Source organism: Aphelocoma coerulescens (assembly GCF_041296385.1).
Source record: "Aphelocoma coerulescens isolate FSJ_1873_10779 chromosome Z unlocalized genomic scaffold, UR_Acoe_1.0 ChrZ, whole genome shotgun sequence".
NCBI lineage: Eukaryota > Metazoa > Chordata > Aves > Passeriformes > Corvidae > Aphelocoma > Aphelocoma coerulescens.
In genome coordinates this window covers 11118316-11143570 of record NW_027184085.1, presented here as the reverse complement: position 1 = coordinate 11143570, position 25255 = coordinate 11118316, and the positions used below count along the sequence as shown (strand labels likewise).

General features: G+C 41.7%; 1 protein-coding gene, 1 long non-coding RNA gene and 1 other non-coding gene across 6 annotated transcripts in view; all 3 read left to right on the top strand.

Annotated features, from left to right (window-relative positions):
- The first annotated feature begins 2675 nt into the window (after positions 1 to 2675).
- Positions 2676 to 4314, top strand: LOC138102923 (uncharacterized). 2 transcript variants are annotated; one of them, XR_011147615.1, is made up of 3 exons: positions 2676 to 2729; positions 2823 to 2900; positions 4119 to 4314. It is a non-coding gene; the product is annotated as an uncharacterized lncRNA (long non-coding RNA). The 2 variants fall into 2 exon arrangements; XR_011147616.1 differs by lacking the exon at positions 4119 to 4314 and adding an exon at positions 3783 to 3898.
- Positions 4315 to 7377: 3063 nt separating this feature from the next.
- The window catches only part of ZFR (zinc finger RNA binding protein), a 47663-nt gene continuing 29785 nt past the window's right edge, over positions 7378 to 25255 (top strand). For all 3 annotated transcript variants that reach the window (XM_069001288.1, XM_069001287.1, XM_069001290.1), the window contains exons 1-2: positions 7378 to 7442; positions 7647 to 7731. In XM_069001288.1, coding sequence (XP_068857389.1) covers positions 7406 to 7442; positions 7647 to 7731 — 122 coding nt within the window. In that variant the 5' untranslated portion in view covers positions 7378 to 7405. The remainder of the gene's footprint in view (positions 7443 to 7646; positions 7732 to 25255) is intronic.
- LOC138103926 (small nucleolar RNA SNORA66) lies at positions 22741 to 22877 on the top strand. Its single transcript, XR_011147893.1, has one exon. It is a non-coding gene; the product is annotated as a small nucleolar RNA SNORA66 (small nucleolar RNA).

The following is a 25255-nucleotide window of genomic DNA, read 5'->3' as shown; positions in this document are numbered from 1 at the left end:
GTGGGGGGGCGGGGGGCAGCTTTAAAGGGGACGCGGCGCTTTGTCCCTTTCGTCGCCCGTTCCCGCCTCCTGTGAGGGGCGGGGGAGGGATCATAGTGCTGGAAAGGAGATTTTACAGGATATCGCACCAAGTCCCAAATTGGCAGAGACGCACAGGGAACATCGAATCGAACTCGTGGCCCTGCACAGGACACCCCAAGAGTAACACTATGTGCCTGACAGCGTTGTCCTAACGCTTCTTGGTGCTGTGACCACCTCCCCTGGGGAGCCTGTTCTAGTGCCCAAGCACCTTCTGAGTGAAAAACTTTTTTCTGATATCCACCTTAAATCTCCCCGTCGAATCCTGTCACTGGCCACGAGAGTGAAGAGATCGGTGGTACCTGTCCCTCTGCTTCCCCTCGCGAGGAAGCTGTAGACTGCGATGGACATTAGGAAGAACTTCTTCACAGAAACGATTAGACATTGGAATGGGCTGCCCAGGGGGGTGGTGGAGTCACTGTCCCTGGAGGTGTTGACGGAAAGACTGGACGTGGCACTTGGTGCCATGGTCTGCTTGACATGGTGGTGTTGAGTCGTAAGTTGGACTCGGTGCTCTCAGAGGTCTTTTACAAATTGATTCTGTGGTTCTCTGAAGTCTCCCCTTAGTCTTCTCCAGGCTGAAAAAAAAAAAAAAAAAAACAACCCTACAATAATTCATAAATAGGAGGGTTTTTTCACGCGCTGCAGCGGTTCCTCGATGCCGCCTGGAGCCGCCGGAGCAGCGGCGTGAGGCGGGGTGTGGCTGCTGCGAAACCGCGGCCCCGCCGCACCTGGGGCGCCGCTCGGGAGCCCCTTCTGATGGTTCCCCTTCTGCCACCAGATCCCCCTTCCGCCACCGGTGACCCGGGTTTCCTTCTCTTACCGCGGGGCTGTGCAGCTGGAGACCATCAGAGCACCCGTCCGGGCAGGCACCGCGGGGCTGAAGCACCGGGGATGGAAGGTTAAAGCAATCTCAGCACCTCTTTTAAACACTGTCTTTTTAAAAATTGTCCAAGCAAATAAAGAGCTTGAAAACATACTGTCAGTGTTGCTTTTTTTCTGTAGCGTGTTCACAGGGTCATGCATCCCGAGCACCCTGCTGAAGAGGACTTGACAAGGTTTAGTTCACCTAAACGAGTTCTGCTTCTAAGACACAGCAAAATGGAAGGGAGCCGAGGAAAAGGCCCTCTGCCCTCAGTTTTGTAAGAGGCAACTTTTAGCAGCCTTTGAAGACTGCAGTAGGCCAGGCATGCTGTCAGAGCACAAAGTGGCTTCATGTTTTGTCTTCTGTGTTACCTATTTCAGCCTTTCAGTTGATGATGGGAGTTACTAACATTAAAATACAGTCATAATTCACACAAAACTAGCACGGCTTGTTCCTATTTGCAGGTCACAGTTCATGGCAATGGGTCATGTAGCTGTGTTCTGAGCAGTGACAATTCTTCAGACACCCAGTACCAGTTTAGTTTAGTACTTTTCTCTTTCCTACTAACGCTAGACTAAGGCTTTTGCTACCACGTGAGTGCAAGCTTTTTGTAAAAAGTGCAAGCAAACTATAAGAAATAGGAAGTGGATTGTAATCCCAATCCTAGCTTCCAGATCAAGTTGGTGCAGGCAGAGCAAGGTAGTCGCTGATTGACGTCCATATTTTCAATAACAAGCACCTATTAATAAACTGTTTAAAATAAAAAGTCTTTGGCTTTTTAAAACTGCAAAGATCTCTCTTTGTTAATATGGGCCAGAAGGGCAAACATCATGATTCAAGAGGGAATAATCCCCCAAATTCAGCATGAGTAGCTGCATGTCCTAAGCAGTGTTTCTGAAAAAGTACTTAAAAGAGGTAGGCAAAGAGGTTATTAGAAGGGGATCCATGAGGTCCTTAGAGCCCTCATCATGAAGTAAACTGGCTTTTGGTGTGAGAAGTGGCTTTCACTTCTTCACTTTAATAGCAGGAAAACAGGAAGGAAATACCAGAAATAGGAAGTGTACTCATCTAAATAATCCTTGGTAACTTGCAGTTTCACAGTGTCATGTAAGTTGCAGAATGAAAAGAAAAATAGAAAAATATACAATTTTTACTACATGTCTGATCTTTGGAAGATAAAAATATGGTTGTTTATACAAGAATCAAAGCACAGTAAATCATATGCAGGCAATAGAGTAATTATCACCACTGCACAAACACCAGGTTTGTCAAGCCACGCAATTGTGGAAGATGAATAGATGGTATTATAATACTTAATGCTTAACTCCAACAACAACAAAAAATAACTATTCCACACAAGATCACTTCCAAATACGTAATATTAATCTGTAAGAAAACATAGTTACTCTTTCCAACTAATTTTCACTAACTTTTCGTATTAGAAGCATAATGACAGTTTAGGTGTTTGTAATCCCTGTATGCTTTGCTTTTTTACAGTTCAACACTTGGTAAACAAAGAGTGTTCAGGTTTTAATCATGTCATCAAGGAATTGTTTATTATAATCAACAGTTCTTTATGCGTTTTTAATCAAGTCTTTCAGCCTTGACATAAGTCAAACTGACTAAAACATTTTATGCTGGCTCTTAATGGGTTAATTTCTCCCACCTGCAGCATTTCCTCCAAAGCAAGCACCAAGTTTATTTTTACAGCTGAATTCCTAAATTACAGGTCATTGAGGGTAAAGGAAGGTTTGCTGCAACTGGGGATTTCACATTCTGCTTTTTAGTAATGATACATTTCTTTGAGAAATAGTCTGGTTATTGAGCATAGTGGCTGTTAGAGCTTTTGGTGAATTACCCTCACTTTATTTTATTTTAGTTAGAAAAGAAGAAAGAAGCTACTAAGAAAAAAATGCTGGCTTTAGAACAGTGGGAAAGGAGCCATAATTCTTCCAAGGTAAATCTGTTGTTACCTTCTGAGTGAGTCATCTATCCCCCTAAGGGGTATAGTTCACTTTCTAAGCTCTTAAAATAGACTTTTGTAATGGGTTTGTTCCTTCATCAGACACTTTCCTTCTGTAGCTGCCTTAAAAGGGCTTAAATTCTTCTAGTTACTGCCTGATTGCCTCATTTCATATCCCACATATCTTTGGCAGAGAAGAATATTGAAGCATTACTTTTTTCTTCAGTAACAGATTTTAGCATGCAGATTTGAATGGGAATGCTGAAAAATACATGCTCGTGCTTCTGATTACATAGCAATTACTAACTGCAAAGGGTGACTTCTCTGGTTAGAAATAATAGATCTAGTAGGAAAAGCATTTTGGAGCAAACCTAAGTAGGACAGCTTTTAAAGCTTTGTGTTCTGTGCTTACTAGTTTAAAAGGTAGAAGAAGAAATCTGCAGTGAAAGGGGAAGTTAGCTTATATTATTGACAGTCGTTTTATTAAAGTGTCAGAAAAGAGTAAGGGATGCTACCACATAGGGTTTTGCTTGTGGGACTGGAACTGGTTTGTTTCTCATGTGTATCATGTAATTTGAGTTTGCATGAATATTTGCATAACTTTCTATTATGTTTGGGAAGTGGGGTTTTTTTATGTTACAATTTAGTAACCTAAACCGTAATAACTTCCATCTGTGGTTTAATAAATTACTTTTATATGTTTTACTATGTCTGTTGTTATGGTCACTGTACAGTGTTTAAACCCTGTTGTTAAAAGTAACACTTTTTTGCTTTAATAGTTCGAAAATGTGGGGTCTTTGTCTTTACTGCTTAAAAAATGTAATATCACTTTAAAATAAGAAGGTTCATAAGCTGGTGAATGTCTTGTCTCTCTAGCTATCTGAAATAACTTCCAGCTGAGAAGATAGAACTGGACTCCATATGCTGATTGTAAATCTTTTTCTATCTAGAGCATTTACAAAGAGAGCACTAAGTATTAAATTACCTTTTCAGGAAATAAAAGAGCAGCTTTTGTTAACGTGGTCTGTGCTGTGTTGGAAAGCTTTAACCTTCTGCTGCGTGGCCCTGCCCTCTGGTGGGCACGCAAAGGCTGGCTGAGAGCCTGCTTTTACGTAAACTGGAAGGTTGCCTCCAAGAAATCTTACCTAATCTTACTTAGCAAATCTTGAGATTTAAAAACATTCCGTTTTCCCCATTGTGTTTCAATCACAGTTTTGCAGTCCTGTGGCAGCAGCAGAGACATTATGCCATGCATCTTGGGACATTAAAGTAAAACAGTAGGACTGATGACACTTTCATGTTATTACAGTACTTTCTTCTTCTCAGCATATTTTGGCGATCTCTTCTCATACAGTTGAAATTAAGGTCAAAAATGTGTTTTTCTGAATGCTAGCTTGCTTGCCATTTTTGTCTGTGATATTTTTAGACTCTCTGAACTTTGCACAAATAGAGTATCTGTTGTATTTAATTCCAAATTAAAGATTTGTGTTCCAGTATACGTTTTCATTCTGGAACTTCTTGGCTTTTCTTCTGTAATCTTAATAGGATCAGGGACAGAGGAGTTTATTTTTCCTGTTCAAAAATACCTTTTCTGTGTTTCATTAAAGCTTTTCTGTCTTTCTCCCTCTGCCACGACTTGCACTTTACCATTCCATGTATTTTCCTTCCAGTTAAACATAGAGAAATCAGTACAGGTCAAAATACCCTTAAGGATCTAATCTGAATTTATTACTGTTTCATTTTGAAGCAACCCGATACATGTCTTAAGAAGATAGAATCTTGTTTTATAACCCACTGAGGTTTTTTAAGTATAGACCATGAATCTGATCCTGCAAGCTAGTAGTAGCATAAATAGATGTTATGTAATGGTGCACAAAGTCACCAGGAAGCATCAGATTCTTATTAGGAAACTGCTGAGGGAAAGACTTGTATAATAGTAGTGGTTTGTTGTTTTTTTCCCCCCAAGGAAAAAGGAAACCTTGATTTTAATTTTTTTTTTTTTGTCACATTTAGAAAGTATGACTTCTCATAAATTATGTTGTAGTCTTTTTTAAGTGATATATGCACTGAAAACTCAAAATGCAAAATTTCCACAAGAAAGTAATCTGAAACTTCTAGTGAAATTGCAGCTGAATTGGGCTGCCAGATGGGAGCTTTTGCTCAGAAATATGCAGGGTTGAAATCACAACATAAAGGGTGTAGTATTTGAATACAGAAATTACTTGGATGAAGAAAAGTTATGAAACCGAAGTCAAAAATCTCAGTTGTGAGTAAGAAAGCCTTGGGGGAGTTTTTGGGTTTTTTTATGGAGACAAAGTTGAAAAGAGGGTAAATATTCCAAGTTTATTTGGAATATTATAATATAATACGTATCAATAGTAGCATAATGTAGATACATATCCATGGAAAGAGTCCACAGGAGGATCGCTGAGTTGATCAGAGGGATGGAGCACCGCTCCTGTGAGGAAAGGATGAGAGAATTGGGTTTGTTCAGCATGGAGAAGGCTTTGGGATGACCTAATTGGGGCCTTCCAGTACCCGAAGGGAGCCTACAGGAACGATGGAGAGAGACTATTTACAAGAGCCTGGAGTGACAGGACAAGGAGCAATGGATCCAAACAGAAAGAGAGTGAGTTTAGATGAGATATTAGGAAGAAATTCTGTACTGTGAGGGTGGTGAGACACTGGCACAGGTTGTCCAGAGAAGCTGTGGATGGCCCATCCCTGCAAGCACTCAAGCCCAGTCTGGATGGGGCTCTGAGAAGCCTGGACTAGTGATAAGTGTCCCTGTCCATGGCAGGAATGGGAGTTGGAATTTGGTGATCTTTAAAGTCCCTTCCAACCCCAGCCAATCTGACTCTGTCATTCTATGAAGTTTACCTCATAAATGAATAGCAGTGGCAGGCCTACCTACTTTGCAAACGTAGCTTTAGTGATGCAGTGATAAAAGGTGTGTGAACATCTGTGTGTATATAAATGATTATATTTTTAATGGAATGTGTACTGATTATTGTCTATTTGTCAGTATATTGGAAGACTTATAACTGAAAAAACTTGAAGACAGTGGAACAAAAAAACCTTCTGTTATCTTTTTGTCCAAACATCAGGATCCAGTGGTCTAATTATGAACAATTTTCATTAAAAATAAGGCTGTAAATATCTATATCAATTATATATCTCTTGTATAATTTGCATATCCTGAGTCAATTGAGGTTTTCATGGCAGAGGCTGTATCCTCTAAGTTTTTCTACATAAGGTTTCTGTCGAGTCCCCAAGTACTGTCACATAGCACTTTGGAGTAAGGCTTTTCTAATCTCTAGCAATTAAATATCTTGACCCAGTAGCCACTTTCTTTCCCAGAAAAGCACTTTGGGTAGAACCTAGCAGACTCCTTGTACTGTTGTGTTTGATTAGGATAAGAATGAACAGGAGGTACAGTAATATTCAGTTCCTATGCAAAATTAATAATATTGACAAACGAATTATGTTCAATGAATTGGCAAGGATGTTTGGCATCAGGACTAGTTGTGCTTCATATGCAGCTGCAATAATGTTAGCTTTAGATGAGAAAGTACTTTCCTCTTCTCATTTTATGAACAATAATATCTTTGCAGTCTTACTGCCTATGATCACAGCTACTGTGGGATATGGGAACCCTCTGCCTTTGTGAGGGCTGCAGGAGGACATCCCAAGCAGGTGTGTTTTGAATAGGCTTGGCTTACAGTAAGCAAATACTTCCGAAATGATACTTTTTACTTAATCCAGAAGTGTTTTATAAGCCTTGATTAGTTTAGGAATAATTCACACTGTAGCGCAGACAAAATACATAAATGGGATTGAAGTATTTAAGCATTTAAGTTTTGCTTTGTTCAGAGTTTTGGGGGACATCTGGTGCTCAGAGGGAAGGATTTGCCGGAAGGCGAGGCAGAGCCATGGGGAACGGACGCTCATTCAATGCCTTTCGTCGGGAGGTCACTGCACTGGCCGCAGTGTGCTGCCCAGCGCCGTACAGGAGTGATCTGACGGACTGCTGGCTTCTGGAAAAGTCACATGAATGGGCCCCGTGTGGGTGAGGCTGCACCACTGTCGCACGTGCAATAAGCACACAGGAGCTACGGCGGGATTCTACGTGTCATATATACCTATGTATGTCTGCATGTGTAGGTGTATTCTATAGGCTGCCCCGAGCGCGGCTCCCCATGGGCCGGCGAGCGGGACTACAGCTCTCAGCGGCCCCCGCGCACATCCCGCGCCTGCGCACGCGGATCCCCGCGGCGGATGCGGCTCGCAGTTCCCCGGGCGGGAGCCCCGCCACGGCCGGACTACATCTCCTAGCGGCCTCCGCGCACATCCCGCGCCTGCGCAGGCGGAGCCGGCCCGGCCGCACTTCGCCGTTGTCGCCGTCGGTGGGTGGGTGGGGGAAGGGAGCGAGCGGGAGGAGGAGGGAGGGGGGGGAGAGTTGAGAGTTCACCCGCCGCCGTCGCTGCCAGGCCGGACTCATGATTCCCATATGCCCGGTAGTTTCGTTCACCTATGGTGAGTAGCGGTGCTCGGCGTGTCCGTGCTTGGGGAGAGGGCGGCGGGCGGGGGTCGCTCCTGAGGCGCCGAGTCTGACCCGGCGCTCCCGCGCTCTCTCTCCCTTGTCCCTCTGTGTGTCCCGTTCTTTGCCCACCGCCTCCTCTCGCCGGGCCTCCTGTCATGGCCCCGGCCGCCGCCGCCCCTCGGTCGCCGCCGCCGCAGTGCCCAGCCGGCTGGGGGAAGATGCCAAAATGGCCACCGGCAACTACTTTGGATTCACCCACAGCGGGGCTGCTGCCCAGTACAGGTAAGCACCGCCGCGACCTCCCCGTCCCCCCCCCAGGGCCCCTCTCCCCGCCCGGGACCCCGGGCAACTCCCGCCCCTTGCTCCGTGCCGTGGATTGTGCCCGGACCCTCCTGCCGCGCCCGCGGGCGTGCGTTCTTATCTCCGTGTATGCCTGGGGGTGGGAGGTGGGGCTGGGCACCGCGGAGAAGGAGGGGGATGATCAGCCACAGCATCGGGTCCCCGGGCCCTTAGATTAAAATGGCCACTTGCAGTCAGTCAGCAGCACCGGCGAGTCACCGTGTGCCGCCCCCAGGCCCGTCTCCTGCCTCAGCTTCGGGGAACACAGGCCTCGCTCCCCAAGGCTTTGCTGTCACTGTGGGAGCACGGAATCCCTTCTAACATGGGTTGGAAACCAACCTAAGGGAGGCTGGTTGGATCAGGGAGAGATGGAGCACCGGAAAATACAGGGGACTTAATCCAATCGAAGTAATGTTATGATTAATGTGTCTGAGGAAAAGTAGAGAAGCTACTTTCAGGGGCAGGTGCCGTTTTAAAAAAGTGTTCTACTCCAATTTCTAAGACCAGGAGCAGTGTTCTAGTGGAACTTGAGGACCCATGATTGTATAAACAGTATGCATACCTGTGTCCTAACTGTCTGGATAGATCTATCACTACTGATCTTGTATAGACACAGTGCCACCACTCTTTGTATATTTGTCATTTTTGTTCATTTAAATTGTGGCCAGCCTGTTAAAAAGTAATTGGTAGCATATATTACATTGCATTTTCTGATATCATGTTACTTAATTTGCTAAATACAGTCAGGAACATCTTTGCAATTGGCTCATATTGGAGTGACACCTTGAAGTGCACATTTGAATCTTACATTGCTCATTCCATAAATCTCTCATAATGACCTTCTTCAGTGCCTAAGTTTTGGTGAATAAGAAAAAAACCAAAAGAATAAAGCAAGTATATCAGAGATTATTAACAAACAAATGCAGATGTGTGCTACTAGCTAATAAAAATTGCATACCTAATGTAATTTTAGGAATGTACACTTCTGTGAAGGTGTTGGAATAACTCCGAGTCTGTTTTTCCTGTTGTTTTTTCTCTGAAAATGGACATGAAGTACATTGAATTTAATTTATTCTGGTGTTTAATAGAGGATTAAATTTAGCTAATCTTCTAGTTCCTTTGAATGCTCACAGTGTGTGTATGTGTTTACATTTTACGTGACAGTTATAGTGAATATATAGGACATATATCTATAACTTCCTTTTAAGTATGAAAATTAAGTGAACAGTAAACCAAGATACATGTCTGCAGTTTTGAAGTGCAGATGAATTTTTAAATTCATGTTTTATTGTGGAACTGAGGTGATCCTTAGACTAAAGATCCTGAACAACTCATTTGAAGTTATATAGTTGGAATAACATTCAAGTTCAATAGTTGATCCTAAGTGGGTTTTTGAGAAAATGAAAAACAGATCAAAAGAACCTTTTTCCTTCACTGTCATAAGTTCAAGATACTATTTAATTGCCTATCACTTAAAGACTCTACATCCTATAAACCTTTCGTGCATTTACCACATCTGGAAGTGAAGAGACACGGCAATCAGTGTTTAAGCACTCCTTTCATAAGAAGGAATTTAGTATTTTGAGCTGAAAACACAAGAGTCACTTAAAATGTCTGAAGGGCAGCTTACTTTCCCAAAGCAGATTTGGTAGGTTCTTACTAGTGTTTTTACAGGGTGCTACAAATCATTTATTCCACTCCTGTATATTTAAGAAAGAGATGGTGGTGGCAGGGAAAGATGGTAAGATTTAATATTACAAGTCCTTTAAGTTTTATCCCAGTGTTTGAAGTGACAGTTCATAGAATAAAAAAAAATCATTGTGTTCTTGGAACCAGGGCAATAGATAAACAGATGTTTTTCTACATACTTAATACATAGGTGAGCCGCACAAATCTTAAAAAATGAAAGGTGTTTCTGGATGCTGAACTAATCTATGGATTTTTTAAAAGTGGCTCAAAATAACAAGTTTTAGGAGAGCAAATCACACTTGCAGTTGAAGTCTTTAGTTCTTTATACATACCCCATTTAGAAGTCCTGCCGCTGTAGTTTTTGTAGCAAGAAACAGAAATTTTCATAATAAACACAGTATCAGTCACATTTTTAAAGGTTCTCTCTTGCTAAAATGATTGTGAAAAATTCTGATATGTTAGAAGAATATTAGTCTGCAACTTAAGATGATCTCAGTGCTCCCTAATGATAATAATCAGAATTTTATTGATTTCAGCATTTAGTTCAGCTAGGTGCAAAAAAATTGTGAAATTCTTTTTAGCGTACACACCTTCCTTGTAATATCTTAAAGTATGAGTATCTCAAAATAGATTAAGTCTTCATCTGGAAACATGCAGAAAAAATAAAAAGCCTAAACTCTACATCAGAAAGTAGAGAGTCTAAGTAGATTCTGTTCAATTTCAAGGAATAGAATAGATTCTTCCAGTTGGAAGGGACCTACAGTCATTGTCCAGTCACCTGCCTGACCACATCAGGGCTGGCCAGGTTCAAGCACATTGTTCAGGGCAGTGTCCAAATGCCTTTGAACACCGACAGACTGGGGCATGACCGCTTCTCTAGGAAATCTGTTCCAGTGCTTGAGCACCCTCTCTGTATAGAAATGCCTCCTAAGGGCCAGTTGAAAGCTCTGCTGGTGCAGCTCTGAACCATTCCCTCATGTCCTGTCCCTGGATACCAGGGAGGAGAGCTCAGCAGCTCCCAGTGCCCTTGCCGTGCTCAGGAAGCTGCAGAGAGCAGTGGGGTCACCCCTCAGCCTCCCTTTCTCCAAACCAGACCAGCCCAAAGTCCTCAGCTGCTCCTCACAAGAAGTTCCTTCCAGCTCTCCCACCAGCTTCGTTTCCTCCTCGGGACACATTCAAGGACCTTCCCATCCTTCTCCACCTGCAGGGCCCAGCAGAGCCCACGTTGAGGCCACCCCAAGGCTGAGCCCAGCAGGACCATCCCCCTCTGGGCCGTTGTGCTGTGCTTGGTGCTCTGGGATGGGATTTGCCCTTGGGGCTGCCCAGGCACTGCTGACCCACACTGAGCCCAGCACCAGTCAGCTCCACATCTCCCTCTGCAGCTGTCCAGCCATTCCTCTCTCACTTCATACCTGTGCCTGGCATTACCCCATTCCAGGTGCAGAATCCAGCATTTGAACTTGTTAAATTTTGCTGCATTAATGACTCCAATGCTCCAGTCTATCTAGATCCCTCTACAAGGCGTCTTGCCTCTCAAGAAGATCTACAGCACCTCCCAGTTTGAATCATCAGCCAAGTTGCTAATGATGCACTCAACTCTTTGTTGCCAGACAGATGTAGCACCGTTCAGTACAGCCCATTGAGTGCTGCCATCCACCAGGTTCTTCACCCAGAGCACTGTGAACCTGCTTGTCCCACAGCTGGACAACTTGTCAGAAAGATGCTGTGAGGGACAGTGTTAGCAGCTTTAGTCAAACCAGAACTGCATCCATTGCCTTCCCTTCATCCAGGAGGCAGATGACCTTATGATAGAAGGATATGTTGGTTAAACAAGATTTTCCCTTTGTGAACTCATGTTGACCGTGACAGATGATTGCATTGTTCTTTAACAATTCTTTCGCCTTCCAGTAGGACTTAGTATCTCCATAATTTTTCCAGGAGCTGAGGTTGCACTACAAAGTCTCTAGTTCCCTCTTTCTTCCCTCGTGCCTTTGTGAGTGGGAATAACACTGGCAAGCTTCCAGTTAGCAGTGACCTGCCCAGACTCCCAAGGCTTTTGGAAGATGTTTGAGAGGTCCTGCTGTAATAACTGCTGGCCCGTTCAGTACTCTGGGGTGAATCCCATCAGGGCTCATGAAGATGTGTAAACATTCAGTTTATAAGCTGGTCTCTTAGAATTTCGGTGTCCACAGTTGTGGATCTCCCACTCAGAAGACTCAAAGGAGAAAATCTGCTGTAGTAAGTGGTAGCTGAAAGGCACTTAAGGAAAGTTTCTGTATTTAATTCTAAACTTGTAGACAGACGGGTGTAAATCCTTCCGGAATTGCAAAAATGACAGTATTCTAATTTGCATTATTAGTAGTGAATCATAGGATCACAGAATATCCTGAATTAGAAAGGACCCACAGGGAAACATTGAAGTCTGGCTCCTGGCCCTGCACCCGACATCCCCAAGAATCTCACAATGTGCCTGAGAACATTTTCTGAACACTTCTGGAACTCTGGCAGGCTTGGTGCTGTGGTCACTTCCCTGGAGAACCTCTTCTAGTACCTGACCACCCTCTGGGTGAAAAGCCTTTTGCTGATACCTAACCTAAACCTTCCCTGACACAACTTCAGGCCATTCCCTTGGGTCCTGTCACTGGTCACCACAGAGAAGAGATCAGTGCCTGCCCCTTTGCTTCCCCTTGTGGGAGTGTTAAAGGCCACAGTGAGGTCTCCCTCAGCCTCCTCCAGGCTGAACAGACCAAGTGACCTCAGCCACTCCTCACACAGCTTCCCCTTCTGACCATTCACCATCTTTGTGGCCCTCCTTTGGACACTCTCTAACAAGTTAATGTCTTCCTTATATTGTGGCACCCAAAACTGCTGCCAGCACTCGAGGAGAGGCTGCCCCAGTGCAGAGCAGAGCGGGACAATCCCTGCCTTGCCCAGCTGGCGATGCTGTGCCTGATGCCCCCCAGGACAGGCTTGGCTCTCCTGGCTGCCAGGGCACTGCTGACTCAATGTTCAACTTCTCATTATCTAGGACTCCCCAGTCCCTTTCTGTGGCACAGCTTTCCAGCCTCCTGTTCCCCAGTCTGTCCACACCTCCAGGGCTGCTGTGTCCCAGGTGCCGAATTTAAATCAAAAACTGGAAGGATAGTGGAGCTATCTATTATTGGTATAGAAGTCACTGTGTCTTCCTGGAGTTACAGTTTATCTGTGGCCATGGTGGATCATTTAAATACTTTCTCATCCTTCATGTGAAGAAGAAATTAAAATTTGCCCAAGTCTTAACATTAAATACTGATATTTGAGGCAGTTAGAAAGGCCAGATTGATAGATGCTCAGGTGGTAGGCCTTGGATTTGGAAAATTCAGGAGTACGGTGTTGTTGCTGTTTTAACTCCAGCCAGCAACTAAGTACTACACAGCCTCTTGCTTACTTCCCAGCCACCCTGATGGGGAGGAGAATCGAAAAAGTAAAACTCCTGGATTGAGATAGAACAGTTCATTGTTAAAAGAAAATAAATACAATAATATGAATTATAGCAGTAATACTAATAAAAGTAATAGTAGTAATGAAGGGAATAGGGGGAATAAAACCCAAGAGAAGAAAGCAATGCACAACACAACTGCTGATCCCCTGCCGACTTAATGTCCAGTGTGTTCTCCAGAAACAGTCAGTAGCTCCTCTCCAGCTACCCCTAGTTTGTACACTGGGCATGATGTTTTATGGCATGGAATGTCCCTTTGGCCAGTTTGGGTCAGCTCTCCTGACCATGCTCCCACCCAGCTTCTTGTGCACCTGCTCACTGGCGGAACACAAGAAACTGAAAAGTTCTTGACTTGAAAGTGAGCCCTACTGAGGAAGAGCTAAACCGTCTGTGTGTTACCAGCATAATTCCCATACTAAATCCAAAACACAGCAGTGAACCAGCTACTGAGGAGAAAATTAACTCTACCCCGGCCAAAACCAGGACAGGCACATAGAACTTGATAATATTTACTGTTGTAACAGTGTAATCAGTAAAGTTCCTTCAATTGACTAGATAAGGAGTAGGTTACTGTCTTTATTAGTTCATAAATACTAATTTTTATAAAACATACTTGAAATCTTGTTTTGTATTTAATCAAAGACAGCAAAAGAGCTAAGTGCCCTTTAAGCCTGTAAATAATGTATTAGAAGCATTCTCGTTCCTTTCAGTGTTGTTGCTGCATAAAATTTCCTGCTATCCTACTCATTTCAAATTCTTTGTGTGCACTACCCAGTAATAATATCGTGATTTACTGAGAGAAGCATTAGATTATGCAAATACTAATGCAGGAAATTTCTCTGGATATTACAGGACCTTTACAGTTTGTGCTTTCTGCTCATGGTGGTATTAGAGCCTAAGGTTATAAACCTGTATGCAATGCAAACCTCATTTGTTACTTATTTAAGTGATTGTACTAATCTGTCTGTTTAGGAGCCTGAAATAAATGTGGAATGTGGTGATACTAGTCTTCTTTGTGTGTGTGTGTGCATACTCTGTACCTCACCTGAGCCACTGTGTGTCTATTCAGTTTGAAATTAACACCCTAATATTGGCTTGTCTTTCACATGTAAGATAATGTTAGCATTCTTGGTTCAATGCTGGAGAGAGGCATAGTTATGTTTTTAATCTCAAATTGGCTGATTAAAATGCTGATGGAGAGATAGGGGCATTGAGTAATGTTTGGACAGAGAAGCGTGCAAATGTGATAGTTTTGTTCAATTAACCTTGTATTATGGTTTTGGTTTCTGTTAAAAAGGTGAAGAATCTTTTAAGTATTGTGTGTTTTGTCTTGGTGATATTCATACTGTGTCTTGCTCTAATGAGACAGGACATGGATCAGAGATGCTTGGGTAGTTAGGAATGATTTGTTAACTTTAAATTGCCTTCAAGCAGCATGACTATTACTGAGTGTGGTGAGCTGTCACAGATAAAGGCAATTTTAGCAGTTCATGTTCAGAGCAGACCACAGTGCCTGTGAGTTCAGGTTAAGATGCAATCTTCTAGACAGCCATATGGAAGTGAACTTTTTCAGTTACAGCTGGTTTGGAATTCGAATGTAGTGCACCATGTTACAGCATATTCAGGTGGTGTAGAACAGCAAAAGAAAGTGAGTTGCTGTGCATGGATGAGTTGGCTGTTGAGGATTGATTTGGGGTGGAGTGTTCTTTTCACATTTGCTGGTATTTCTGATTACTTTTGTCTTCAATATCTGCCCCAGTTAACTGTTCTTCATCTAGATACTGGTTTGAAAAGTACTGAGTCTTTCAGAGATGTTTGGGCTGTAATTCACACAGGCATAGCAGACTAAGTTTAAGGTATCACTAAACATAGTTCAGTCTTGTGTTGGTGAAAACAGGTTGGTAAGGACAACGGTGGGTAGGACTTTCTTCTGAGGACACTATGCACTACTAGACTTAAACTGATGTTAAGGATAACATTTATTCACCTACAGTACATGCACCTTGTCCTAAAAAGCTTGGGCAGTGAAAGTAATCATAGTTTTGATAAAGCTAAAAACTCAGAATGCTTGCTCTGAGTACTTTAGGCCCATGCTCTGTTGAGTTCCATCACATCTTGATGCATACACATTCTTAGCAGAAGAGACTGCACTGAATATGACAGAGCTGTGGGAAGCTGATGGGCTATAATGGGGAGACAGAGAAGGTGATAATTGAGGAGGAAAGGTGCCTCAAGTCAGAGAAGTCTTTGTCATTTTAAGGAGGGAAGCCTGCCAACTAGTTGAAATTTGCAGCAGGTGCTTGTCTTTAGGAACTGAGCATTTGGAGAAGATTTTCTGTTAATGGTATAGTTATGTCCTTTGTAGTTGTATCCTCAGAATGGGTTGATGGTTACAGGCTTAAATCTAGGGTGTTAAATTATGTGTAAAATTTTGTCTCCTGCTAAAATACAACGATAGTTTAAAGCATAGTTACATTATTGGTACTAGAAAAGCAAAGTAGTAGCTTAAGGCAGGAAATACAGAATGTTTTAACAATTTAGTACAGTTCCATACTAGCGAAGTTTCTTTCATTTTATGGAGAACTTGCCAATTTTAGCATTTTTTTCTGTTTAGCATCTTCATTAATGGTCCAGATGTTAGGGCAGTGTGTACTCTCAGCAAGTTTGCTCATGATAGAAAATGATGAGAAGTGACTTACGTGCCAGAGGGTTACAGTGACATCCAGGGGGACTTCAAAGGTCTGGAGAAAAGGGCTGCCAAGAATCTCAGGAAGTTCAACAAGGGGGAGTGCAAAGTTCAGTATGAAAGAACAACCCCATGCACCAGTATATGCTGTGGGCCACCCAGCTGGAAAGCAAGAGGACCTGGGGGTCCTGGTGGACACCAGATTTGAACGTGAGCCAGCAGTGGGTCCTTGCAGCCAAGAAGGGGAATGGCATCCTGAGATGCATTAGGCAAAATATTACCAGGTGGGTGAGGGAGGGGATGATCATTCCCCTCTTATACAGTGCCAGTGAGGCCACACCTGGAATCCTGTGTCTGTTTCTGGGCTTCAGTACAGGAGAGATATGGACATACTGGAGAGAGCCCAAGAAGAGGCCCACCAAAGCTGCGGAAGAGTCTGCAGCATTTCTCTAATGAGAAAAGGCTGGGAGAGCTGAGACTGTTCAGCCTGGAGGAGGGTGAGTGGGATCTTCTTAATGAGTATAAATACATGAAGGAAAGGTGCAGAGAGGACAGAGTCAGGCTTTCAGGCTTTTTTGCAGTGGTGCCCAGTGCCAGGACCAAAGGCAGTGGGCACAAACCGGAGCACAGGAGGTTTACTCTGAAAGTGAAGAAGCGCTTTTTTCTTATGAGAATGACTGAGTCCTGGCACACGTGGCCTAGGTAAGTTGTGGAGTCTACATCCTCAGAGATACTCAGAAGTTGTCTGGATATAGCCCTGGGTGACTGGGTATAGGTGACACTGCCTAAGTGGGATTGGACCTCTGATGACCTCCAGAGATCTCTTCCAATCTCAGCCATTCTTTGATTCTGTGATTTTGACAGGGATAATGTTAGTAGTTGCTCCTTTTTTAAGCAGATGTAACCTCTCAAGCTCAGTTCTTTTTATTTTGCATGTTACCATTCAAGGCTGTTGAATAGACTTGAAAAAAATCAACTTTTTAAAGAAAGTGGTATAGGCAATGGGCTGTCTGTTGTGTGCAGCTGAGCAAAGAGAGGTCGATACAGAGCCTATATTGCATCACTGATGCAGGAGCCTGCAGTATGTACAGTGAAAAAAACATGGCATAATTTGATTGGATTTAAATTGGGTTGTGTGACTAATGTATAGATTATCAAAGAAGAAAGGGTGTTTTGAAAACATGAGGCTGCTCATCTTTGAGGTGACTTATTGGTAAGTATATGGTTTAGCTATCTAGTGGCAATTACTGAATTGTAATGGCATGATGCAAAGAAGTTTTTAGAACAAGGAAGAGGAAGGGAAAACTCTAAATGGCTACAAAACCCTGTCTTTTTAAGGCTTTATGTAGTTAAACCACAGAATGCATTACTGCTGAAATTTAGCAGAATTCAAGAGGGGATAACACATTTGCATGCCTTCAGGCCTCTCTGGATTCCTAATGAATTGCATTACAAGCAGTGTTTTGTTCACAAAATTGTAAGACTAGGAAAAAATAATTTTCCTTAAAGTTCTAAGAAGATACATTCAAATACTGAAAATTTTATGCCTGTAGTGAGTGACAGGCTCTAGAAATACAGAGGCAAAGTCACTCCTAAAGTACAACGTATTATAGACTGGTATTTAATTTCAGCATTTTATGCTGTTTATTGTCAAGTGTGTTTAGGAGAATAAAGCTCACCTATTTTTTTTCTGTTAATTCTAATTTTGTTTTTGCTTTTCTCTGTCCATGTTTCATTAGCACATATGAAAGTTCATCTGACGAGTTATTCAGGAGTGCCTTTTCCTAGGTTAGGATCTGAAGCAGTAGCAGATTGCACTCCTGCCAACAGTTTTTATAGAATTAGATCACACTTGTTTCAATCATCATGTTCCTGAAATACAAAACTGTATTTTTTCCTATTCTGCTATTAATAGAATAATCTGTGAAACTTTGAGAAACCTGGCAGTTAGATGTCACCAAATATGGTTTCCTTAATGCTAAAATGTTCCAATGTTCTTAAAAGGTACAAATCAAAAAATAGATCCTAATTAGTGGAATGTTTCATTTAAGATACCCATATTTTAAGAGCTATTTTAAGACTAGCTTAAATGTTGTGCTAAGATAGCATGGAAATCACTTCTTTAAATGAAAAAAAAACCCTGCAAGAGGTAGTTTAAGAAGTTGTAATTTCTGAGGAATATTGTCTTTTGGGTAGAGACATGTTTGGTTTTAAGCCAGATCCTAACTCTCTATCAAACAGCACTGTTCAGAAAACTGAAGCTGAAAAATTGAAGGTGCTCTTTGCCTCTTGGAGGAGAGTTTTCAGTGTTCACCAACCTAAACAGAGCTGGAATAGTAGCAGCATTTTGTGTGCATGTGTCGGGTTGTTAGTACAGTAGTATGCTGAAGATGAGCAGGTTATATGCACATGAGTAACAGTTACTTTCTTCGTTTTTTTTCAAATAATTGAAATAAGTGTGATGAAAAGCAAGGCTTATAGGGAACCTTTTATGTGCTTCCTGTGTACATACCTTTTATGTGCTATCTATCTTACTTGGAAGTAGACTGCCTTTTCCTGAAAATGTATTATTCCTCTGACAATAACTGCTACAGATGGATTATCACGTTTCTTAATGCATGACTGACTCAGCAAATATCTTAATGTGGAAAATGAAGTATCTTACAATCTTCAGTTATCTGCCAAAATAGATAGCATTACATCAAAATGTTGTGTTTTCTTTATATTGCTAACGTAAAAAAAATAAATAAATCTTTCTACTTCCCATTTAGTTTTTAACAAAAAAGCCTCCACACTTTTTTCTAGAAAAGGGCAGTAGCTGGAAATGAAGGAAGATGTGACATAAGTGTATTGCAGAAGAGAATTCAATGTTTGTTTCAGAATTGCTCTTAATACTGTGTCATTCTTTGGTAATCCAGATCTTCTTTCAGTATTTCTGTCTGGAAGTAACTAACAAGGGTTCTCCTGTATTCCGTCTAACAAGTTCTTACCTAAGCTTTTTTTGTGGAATAATGTTGCTTGTTTGCAAATCTACCTTATATGGCTATTTAAGTTAGACAAGCACTTGGTTTTGGAGCTGAAGAACAATGTTTTGCCAAGTGGACACCTATACGTCATTAATTGCTGTTGAAATTGAATTAATTGCAATTTCTGCTCTCTACAACCTCTGACTGTTTAAGTGTGCTGCCAGCTCCCCCCCTCCCCCCCTTGAAAGTCTGTGTTTCTTTTCTTATGTCAGAAACACTGCTACAATTTCCTTGCTGAAGGTCTTTGGGCAGTTCAAAAAAAATTATTAATTGCTGCTGCTTGAATATTCTGCTTTTTGACAAGAGAGATAAAAGTTACCAACAGAATTACGAAACTAATCTACTTACTTTAAAAAGAAATACAGAGTAGTGATTGCTAACACCTTCTCTTTTGAGAGCTTGTTCTCAGAGTGTGGACTTTTTGTTGCTGATGTTTTAATACAACTTGGCCAAATGTTCAGGGTATAATTTTACTGGCTAAGTATCTACCTAGAATTACACTGAGTTTTGTACAGCTATGCTGTAGCTTATTTGATTTTGTAGTGTAGAATTGGGGAGGGAGATCTTCGTAATTACTTGGTGCCTCAGTGTTTGCAATGGAGACTTTGCAAAAAGAAAAATATTTTAGCATACTACTCTATTTCAGAATTACAGTTCTGGGCCTACACAACAGGGTCCATTGTTGATACCATACAAACAGCTGCTGTATTACTCTTATATCCAACTTACAAAGTATCAGGGCAAAACATACACCTGCTTTGAGAAAAGGGACTTGCATTTGATGGAAGGAGTACTGTGCACATGACAGCAGTGTAGACAAGGCCAATTTTTGCTTTGGCCTTTGCTCTGGGATGAATTCTGCAAGATTGCGAGACAGGGTGGCTCCTCACCCCCACCCCTAGAAAATCAGATTATCGTGGAATTAGAGATTACTGTGGAGAGAGATTCATGGTCACAGTTCACTGCAGTCAGTCTTACCTAGGAGGTTTAGTATCATAGTGGCATTTCACAATATGTGGCACTTGTCTGATACTAATGCAATAGAAAGATTGGTATTTGCCATCGTTAGTGTCAGTAGAAATTACTGTAGATGTTATTCAAAGATTTGAGTTAAAGATGTTTTACAAAAAATACTTATGCACAGTAATACAATATTGCTAATAAAGAGTTAACCTCTCATTTCCTTGAAGTTATTTGTTTAGAATGTGAAAGGTGAGGCAAGTTGAGTATACAATGGGGTGTAAAACTTCTGAATAGAGGGGACCTGTTTGGGAAGAGGAAGTAAAGAGGATGAGGAAAACAGTATTACAGATGGGGAAGTTTAAAAGCAGGTAAGGAGAGACAAAACACTCTGGGTAAGGTCCTGCAAATGACCTTCTATAGTTGTCTGAAATGTATACCTACAGAACTTGGAGCAGAACAATTGGCTGCAGTGTGTGCACTGTAAACTGGCTCTGGATGGAATGCAGTGACAGAGACACCTGAACTGGAAGATGAGTGTGGAATAATGTGTTGTACCTAGAAAATAGAAATTAAGACAGCTTTATGGGGAAGTACTGTTAACTATTATGTTCATCTAGAGAAATAGGTCTTGTATCAATAAAATACATTCTTTTTGATTGAAAATTTCTGGTGGGAGATGTGGTATAACAGTAGTACAGCAGAGTACAATTTGAAGCTACCCATAACTTCCTAAATTAAAGAATGATTTATTCTGAAAGTGAATTTAAACACTGTAAAAATTGTTATATGAAGTTACGTTGAATTGAATGGTCAGAAACTGGGTCTGCCTTTGTAAGTGTTGGTCTAGAGCTCATTTGCTTTTGAAACTGGAGCTTTTATAAACTTAAGGAAAAAATTCTTGACGGGATACTCAGATGTCGTGTGCTAGTTTTGGCTGGGGTGGTGTTAATTTTCTTCATAGTAGCTGATATTAGGCTGTGTTTTAGATTTGTGCTGAAAACAGTGCTGATAATACAGGGATGTGTTCATTAGTGCTGAGCAGTGCTCACACAGTCAAGGCCTTTTCTGCTCCTCAGCCCACCCACCAGTGAGGGGCCTGGTGTTGCACAAGAGGTTGGGAAGGGACACAGCCAGGACAGCTGACCCCAGCTGACCAAAGGGACATTCCATACCGTATAGCATCATGCTCAGCAATAAAACTGGGGGGAGACAGAGGAAGGGGGTGGTGTTCAGAGTGATGGTGTCTGTTTTTCCAAGTAACTATTTTATGTGATGAACCTGGCTTTCCTGAGATGGCTGAACACCTTCTACTTTTCTGGACATAATGCTGCACCTGACTGTTTTGTGAGGGGCCCAGAACTGGACAAAGGACTCGAGGTGTGGCCTCACCAGTGTTGAGTACAGGGGGGAAATCACTGTCCCGGTCCTGCTGGCCACACTATTGCTGATACAGGTCAGGATTCCATTGGCTTTCTTCACCACCTGGGCAGACGCTGATTTATGTTCAGCCGCTGTGGACCAGCATCCCCACGTCCTTTTCCACGGGGCAACTTTCCAGCCATTCTTCCCCAAGTGTGTAGTGTAGCCTGGGGTTGTTGTGACCCAAGGACAGGACCGAGCACTCGGCCCTGTTGCACCTCATATGATTGGCTTTGGCCCATCAATCCATCCTGTCTGGATCCTTGTTTCGTTTTGCTTGTGTGTGTGGCTTTTGCCTTGCATATTAAACTGTCTATGTCAACCCACAGGCTTTCTCACTTATACTCTTCCAAGTTCCCCCCCTGCTTCCAGTGTGGGGGAATGAGCAAGTGGCTGCATGGGGCTGACTTGCCAGCTGGGGTTAAACCATAACATGCTGGAACAGGTTGTGCAGAGCAGCCTTGCAGTCTCCATTCTTATAGATGATCAGAACCTGACTGGATGAGGCCCTGAGAAACCTAACTTTGAAATAAGCTGTGTTTTGAGGACTGGGTAAAAACAGATGGCCACCAAGTCTTTGTTTAAACCTAAGTTATTCTGTGAGTTTTAAGGTCCTCTTAGTTAATACAGCAAATTGAACCGAGTGTCTTTTGAAGAGAGCTTGGACTCAAAAATGATAATAAGGGATATTGGAATTTATTTTGGGGAAGAGAAGAATTGATCTACAAAGAAAAGTGGCTGCGTCAGTGAGTTAGCTTCTTTCTCTGCAGTCCTGCAGTACTTGTTGGTATATTATTAACTCATAGAACATACAGAGTAATTTGTGTAAATTCACCTTTTCCCCACTGTGTTGAGGGATGTGGTGAAGAACATGCATGTGGTTTGTTACCATAGCTCAGCTGACATACTCTATTTCATTGGTGCTCTAATAATTTGATGATGTGCCTAGATCTTTTGGAGTCTTATTTATCGAGACAAAGATTAAACACTTGATGCGGTGCAGTATGAAAAATTACTGCTTAAGATAGAGATTAGTAAAAGAATTGTAGAGAAGGAGCTGGTAGAGGTGATTAGTAGAAGAACTACTATCAAGTAGGAGTAACTGCAGTGGAGTTCACGAGGGATTGGTTGTGATTTAGTATTTATATTAGTGTGGCATGTTGTGTGCTATTTGATGTGAGGAAAACAGTCAGTACACAGGTAACTTCACAAGAATCTGCTCTGAGGAAGCTAGACTGCTGGGAAGGAAAGCAGTTGTCTGGAGCAGAGTGGGTGGCACAGCTGAAACTTCGTATGAAATGACGCATGAGGTTCTTGCCATCTGTAGTTAACGAAAAACTGATAATACTAAGATAGGTGCACAAACGAAGGAAGAGTGGAATAGTGAGTTTGGCAAAATAGTCTGGGAGGAGCTAAGTTCATCTCAGGAAACGTGATGAGGCACTAATCACCAAACACGGATAAGAACTCTTGTAAGTTAATTGAAGAAGTTGGCACAAGGATATTTTTATGTAAATTAATTACATGAAAATGTCTGCTCATCCTGCTGTTAAAGGTTTTCAGTAAGACCATGGAGAGAAGAATGTCACAAATTTAGAGGAGATGTCACCATTAATTTCTGTTATATAATATAACACAACTTTTAGAAAGGAAGAAGCAGTCAGTTCTTTTTTCAGACTTTACTTGCAGTCTTGCAGACTCGATCACTAGCTCTGCATGATGTTGCAGAACCAAGGGGAACAGGTTTGCTAAAACAAACATGGTCACAGAACTGTATTAGCCTTAGAAATCTAATTATTTGGGCTGTTAATTCTATGCCATTATAAGGAATTTTGCTCGCAGTTGCAGAAGAAATGCAATTGTCTGTACCATAATCTTGGTAATAGTTCTGCTAGTAATGTTCATAATCTCTTCACAATTTTAAATACTGAAAACTATCAGGTGTCTTTATTCATACATATTCTGAGAACAAAAGCATTTTCTTTGATAAACTGACTGGTATTGTTACTTTGTAGTCTGTTGTGAGCACTGTATCTGATTTGATACAGTAACAAACAGTTTCATTAAATTGGAAAAGCCAAGCTAGTGCTTCTGCCAAGTCTTCTGCTCCCTTTTTTCCCCCCATTTCCCTGTATATGTATAGTTTGTATGGGTTCTGACACTCAGCAGACTTACTTTGTAAGCTGCCCTGTTTCTTAACATTTCTGCTATGCTATAGTATGGCCCCAACAGAAAACCCTCACATTGTTTTCTGCTAGATTAATAAATTAAGTTAGTGCACTGAATGGCTTGACAAGTAGCAGAATTAGCCCCAAGGATGGAATAAGATGGCTTAGCCAGGATTGGTGTAGGGGTGAAGTCTAAGAGTGGGAATAGTGTGAAGCAAGGCTTACTTTGTAGGCAGTATTAGACTGTTGGTGTGTTCAGCTGCAGTCAGTTATACAGTCTGCTGTCTGTTTACTCAGTTTGATGTGATTTCAGTAGATATATATTACCATGATAATTACCTCGGATTTTGTGAATGTTTTACACTTCCATGCTCTTAGTTATATGGATGATGAGGCCTAATTTTATAGTCTGTCATTCACATTTACCATCATAAAACAGTCTTCCTGAATTTTCTGATAGAGTCCAGTTTCTCCTGTTAAGTAAACAGAGAATTTTCCTGTGAACAATAGGGAGGAGGAGTTGTTGCAAGCAGTGATGGGAGATACATCAAACTGGTTTAGGTCTTTACATTTTGCTCTTAGGCTAATAATTGAAAATAACATCAAACATTATTATAAGTACAACTCAGAACTGAATTAAAATTGGATAGAATGCAAGTAGTCTTTCAAGCAGCCAGATACATGTGATGGGAAGAAGGTGGAGTGCAGGCATGTAAGTTCATCAGTAGTAAAATTTTCTCTATTTCTCCTGTGAGAATGTTTTGAGGGGGGGATTTTGTGTGTTTGTGGTTTTTTTAATTTATTAAAGTAAGTGGGTTCTGCTGTAATTGAATGACAAAATCAGGTTTTCTAAAAATAAGAAAGAAAAAATTACTGAACACAAGGGAGTGGTGGAAATGTCTTCTGTAAAATTAAAAGTATGTAGATACAGCAATTACCGAACAGCAGTGTGGGAAATGTACAAGAAAATCAGAATTATCACTGAATCCCCCACTTGATGTCATTGTTCCAGATAGTGATATTTTGTCTGCTTCACTTTATTTGCTTAAAAATCAAAGTAACTATTCTAAGCTTCTAATCATAATCCACAGTTCTACATCATAGTAGGACAACATCATGCAGAGTTACACTTCAGTACAGGACAATAATTCTAGTTTCTGTTCAAGTAATTAAACCTTTGAAGCAATAATTTCTTGTTTCTGCTGTCAATATCTGCAGATTTTTAGTAGATTGCCTCATATTAGCATCCTACCTGCAAATTTTAGAGAGGCAGATTAGTCTCAGCATGTGCCTGGAAAATTGCCAGAGCAGTTTTCTTGCTCGATATGATTGTCTGCACTTTTGATGCTTTGTATTGTGTCAGTGGACTTCTGCTCCAGCAAGTGAGGCCAGCTCCTCTAATTCTAACCATCTGTTGGAGAAGTCCCCGATCAGATATGTGTATCTAAGTAAATACAACAGTTCCAAACTAATTTTCATGGAAGTCTTTGAAGTTTCATTGGTTGAATATGATGTAATGAAAAGCTTCATGCTAGTATAGGTAAGTAATAAGCTCTCACAGAAAAGTAGCATTTTTCTTAATTCGACAGGTGCATCAATTTGTTGAAGAACTCCTAAAGCATTTTACCGCTTGCCAGTCTGGAGGATGTAACAGCTTGGGAATACTGCATTATTTTGAATGAAAGAAAGACTTGTGTTCCACTGCTTAGAGAAAACTGAACACAAATGCCCCCCCCTTATGAAGTAAATCATCATCTGCATGAAATGTCAGGAACTGTAGCGATAGAACATGGATTAGTGGGTACAAATTGAAAGAGGGGACATTTAGGTTAGATGTTGGGAAGACATTCATTACTCTGAGAGTGGCAAGATGATGAAACAGGTTGCCCAGGGAGGCTGTGGGTGTCCCAACCCTGGCAGCCGTGGCCTTGAGCAATCTGGTCTAGTGGGAGCTGGCATGAAGGTTGGGACTAGATGATCTTTCATGTCCCTTCCCATGCCTTAACATTCTGTGATTCTGTTCCATGTGTCCATCCAC